The sequence below is a fragment of the Austrofundulus limnaeus genome, unplaced genomic scaffold, assembly GCF_001266775.1.
Source record: "Austrofundulus limnaeus strain Quisiro unplaced genomic scaffold, Austrofundulus_limnaeus-1.0 Scaffold78, whole genome shotgun sequence".
NCBI classification, from domain to species: Eukaryota; Metazoa; Chordata; class Actinopteri; order Cyprinodontiformes; family Rivulidae; genus Austrofundulus; species Austrofundulus limnaeus.
In genome coordinates, this window is record NW_013952480.1 from 1,736,552 (window position 1) to 1,741,352 (window position 4,801).

General features: G+C 37.0%; 1 protein-coding gene across 2 annotated transcripts in view; it reads right to left on the reverse strand.

Moving 5' to 3' along the window:
* Positions 1–4,801, reverse strand: part of dync1i1a (dynein cytoplasmic 1 intermediate chain 1a) — a 72,346-nt gene that overhangs the window by 2,221 nt on the left and 65,324 nt on the right. For both annotated transcript variants that reach the window (XM_014011251.1, XM_014011250.1), the window contains exon 18: positions 714–839. In XM_014011251.1, the coding sequence (XP_013866705.1) occupies positions 714–839 (126 nt within the window). The remainder of the gene's footprint in view (positions 1–713; positions 840–4,801) is intronic.

Here is a 4,801-nt window from a genome sequence, read left to right on the forward strand (position 1 = left end):
CAGTAGAAAAAAGAACTTAATATTAGTTTCTTAATTTCAGTGATTTTTTTTAAGTAAAGAGATAATAGAGAAATAAAGAGAAGTAATTAGAAAGATTGAAATAGAGATTAGAAGTACATTAAATATTCACCAAGAAAACACAGGACCACACACCCAACATCTGTCCGCTCACCTAAAAATAAATGGATAAATACATGCAGACAGTTTTTTTCCAAACATAAAGAACTAAAAGATTTAAAACTAGTTGAGTTTTATGTGGAGAGTTTCGAGAAATTGACACAAAACTTAAAATCTGAAGCTCAGTTTTGTGGATAAAATATTACATTTTTCTTTTGTAGGAAAAAGACAGTGCAGCATCCCTGATGAACTGTTTATTCAGCAAAACTAGTCATATTTCAGCAAAAAAAAAAAAAAACCCTCAATCTGTTGTGGTGCAACTACACAGAAACAGGGCAACCGTTGCTTTTTACACCTAAGTTGTAATTAAGTTGTGATTGTTTGAAAGCTGAACCTACAAGAAMCTGCAGCTCCATGGATCATTGAGAATCCAGCAATTATGCCTTCACATAGTTTTATTTAACCAAAATAGACTGCATAAATATTACAAATATGTTGAAAACAGTTTCAAGATGTTATTTGGATCGGCACTTTTTAGATCACGTGTTGTTTGAAAGCTGTGTTTTATTTAGGCAGTAAAATTATTTTTTTTATACCTCTGCCGTATCGTAGATCCAAACTCTGCCCTCTGAGTCGCCCACAGCCACCTCCTTCCCTCCTGATGACCAGCGGACCCGGTTCAGAGCTGAAGCACCCTCAATGGTCACGCTGGCTGTTGGCACCTAGGAGTGGCAAAAAATAGACAATCAAAGCAGTTTGCACCTTTGGACATGAAACCAGAGCTAAAATAAGTTTCTTTTTTTTTTAAAAAGGGGGAAAAAAGGTGCTGCGCAAAACACACACACACACAAAAAAAGTTACTAAAGGTAAAGGCTACTTCTACATTAAATTTAAGAAGCTATTTAAAATATGTCTTTTAAACAAAATAGCATGATTGCATATTGTAAACTTCAAATGTAATTAAGTAAATCAAAGGTTTAGATGTAACACTGAGTGGATAAAAACGCAGCAGCTTTAGAAAAGGAGCTGGTAAGACGGATCAGAACTCTGAAGAAACTTTAGAAATAAGGGGAATCAACACACGAGTTCTGAATGGAACAAATTAAAATCTATAAAACCTTCAATTGAATGACTGAGACTTTTAAGAACTTCATAACCAGATTTAGTAACAAAAAAAAAAAAAAAGAAAAAGAAAAAGTTGCCCCTCGAGAACCTGGAGATTTTTTTTAGAAGTAATTTGCTTTAATTTTCAAACAAGTACGTGCAAGCAACGCCGTCTTATGGTGAGTTTCCTGAAGCAGGATTTTTTTTTTTTTGTATTTTGTGACTCAAATTTTGGTTCTTCCTTTTGATTTTTTGGGAAATGGGAACAATATGACATGGACCACAATAGCCACATAAATATGGCCACTTCACCCGAATCCACTGGAGGTTAAGAAAACAAAGCTGTCAGATTTATAAGTTCTCATTGGACTGGACACATGCAGGGCTATTTACTGTTTTATACCGCATGCATGCTTGCCATTATGGGTGTACTGATTTTCTTTTTAGTGCTCATGTTGCACCTTAAAAACCCACCCCTCAAAAGGAAAAAAAAAAAAATTCAATAGCATCTGCAGGGTTTCCATAAACTGTTGGTGACATGTGGCAGGCGAGCCTGACACATGTCACCAGAGGAGACAGAGACCTGGGCATCGTGTCTCCTCGCACACCGAGCTTCTGAACATTTCAAGCAGCGCTAACCACAGACCCACTGCCATTAGCCYGCTAGCTCCCATTCCCTCTGCGAGAGTCTGAACTGTGTGCTTTCAACTGTGTGTGTCTGCGTGCGTGTGCGTGTGTGGTGGAAATGAGAACCAGGCGCACAGTGCGGCCCTCTGCTAATGCTGTTATGACTCCGTGTTTTTTAAATACGATGGCAACAATGAAAGCCTGTTGCTGTTGGACTGACTTGTGGGTTCGACGCATCCGTTTGCRTGAGTGCGCGTCTGGGTAAATGTTTCTCATAAAGCACATTGTTAGTGGAGTTAGGACCCCGATAATGAACTCTTCTTCTGTCTGTGAAAAGGCTGCTGTTGAAGGGAACCATGGGAAACTCTGGTACGGGCTGCAGGGGGGMGGAAACCGTGGCGCTGATGGACTCGCACGGCTTTAAGATGCACAGAGACGCACCTTTAAAGTGAGAAGATGTGACTTTTAGTTGTCGGAGCGGGGAGAAAATTGTAAGAGAATATTACGAGAGGAAGGAGAGCGTCGTGATGCAGACTTGTATTGAGGCTGAAGTCACTGTGGGTGTTGTCTCCATGGAAACCAAGAGAGGAGGAGAATGGAAGATCCTTTTATCCCTACTTTTACCTGAGTGATCAAAGGTTTGGTGCCCACACTACTACCAGATTTGCAAGAAGGTATGACTTTTAAGAATCATGTTCCGGTGTTCAGTTTGGTCACAAGTACGATAAAAGAAACTTTATCAATCTGAACATAAAGCTCCAGTTTCCCACTCACCAACAGATTTTAATAGTTACCTGCTCAAAACTGGACCAAAAGCTTGTTGTTGTTGATCGTTCTTTGAACAAGTTCTTAGTGGTTCACTCAGTTTCTATTTTGTATTTCTTTACATCATTATTTTCACAATACACCAAGGGTGTCCAAAGTGTGGCCCGGGGGCCATTTGTGACCTCTGAACTGATTTTGTGTGGCCCCTGATTTCAGTTCAAGAATTATACTAATTAGTTTACAAATTTGTCGCCCCRGCACAGGTGCTTGATGGAGATGGAGACTTTCTAYTTATTATTAGGGCAAATTTATCACAAAYCTTATAATAAAAAAATATTGGCAACAATACCAATTATTTGTCTTTAAATAACCAGGCTCTTAGCTTTTTTCACATCTAGTGACGTCTACTGAAAAGCTGATTTTGTTGCCCTCCAATCTGCTTTTATTAATTTATTAAATTTGTCTGAACACGACAAGCATTTCCAACAAAAGAGTGACCTAAATCCTGATTTAATTGATCAGAACTGACTACATTGTATTTTTCCCCCAATTGAAACCTAGAAAACTGCAAAATTTCTTTCAATAAGGGAAACCTGCAAAACACTTTTAAAGAAATGGATCTGGATTAATTTAAGATCCATTTCTAGCAATAAATCTGACTACTTTATTTGTTTTAAGTATTCAATGCTTAGTTTATTGTTGAGCAAGTAAAGGAAAAATATTCTTGGCCCTCAAGTCCTTCTGACTTTATGATTTGGGCCCATGTGACTAAATGTTTGGGCACCCCTGCAATACACCATTATTCACCTTTCAAACATTTCACAGTGTGAATATTGAAAGCAGCAGCCAGCTTTGGCAGGATAATCGTAGCATTTCTTCTGGAATAACTACATAATGTGAAACTGCCAAGTGATGCACCAATATGGAAATTTCAGCCGATTTCGATACGATATAATTGTTGCTGTTATGGCCGATAACCAATATTAACTAATATTACACAACACACAAATKAAATTATACATACACGCACAAGCACACTTGGGTCTTTTTTGATACTGTAAATAAACGACCAGACCTCTGACATGGCTCTACTTCAGTTATTCCTGGCTGCGCAACAAGAATTTCACTATCATGATCAAACAGATGCCACTTGACCAACCATCTCCCCTCCCAAAACAGAAACACAAAGATAAAAAGTGGGAAATCAATATCGGACGTTAATATCGGCCCAGTTTTACATATCGGACCGAAACGATATTCTAAAAAATGACGAATGTCGGCCGATACCGATATTAATGCCAATATATCATGCACCCCTAAAACCGACAAAGGTGTAAAGGTTTAAAAAATGATGGTATTTGCATCAACCACTAAGAAATTAGGGATGTCCCAATCTGATATCAATATCAGATATTGGACCAATATTAATCAAAAATGAGTATCGGATTTTATCAGCCTGCAACTACAATCACCAATATAAGCACTCCAATATAAGCAGTCTATTCCAGTGGTCCATATGGGTTATGTATTTATTTTATTGTAGAATGTTCTTATCTTTAAGTAAAAAAAATGTGTAACCCATTGGTTTATAATAAATGGGTTAGTTTTTCTGCTGTTGTTGACTTTCGTTAACTGTTTGATTTGAACAAGATTTTTTAAGATTCCACACTACAAAATGAGTAATATAAGTATGTTGGGTTGGTTCTGAAATCGTATTGATATCTGTGTCGGTATCGGCAGATACTCAAGGCTGCAATATCGGTATTTTACTGGAAGAGAAAAMGCTGTATTGGGACACCCYTATAAGAAATGTTTATTTTAATATAAACAATGGACTGAAGGACTGACAGCTGGAGATTTGTTTTTGTTGTGGTTCAGACAGTCTCATAAGATGGATTTCTGTCCCAGACATCCTAACTCTTAAATTTTCCTAGGTGTTTATGGTAAAAGCATGAAACAAGATTACTCTGTCAAACTGATACAATCTTCACAGTTAACTTGTTTTTACAACACTAGTAGACAATCTGACTAAGTAAAAAAAACTAAAACTAAGTAAAGTCAAAAAAACTTATTAAATAAGTTTTTTGACTTCTTCCCATTCCTTTTCAAATATGTTAATTTTGTTAATTTTGTTTTCACTTTTTATCATTTTTGGTTTTGTATACATGTTTGAAACTAACTAACTAAC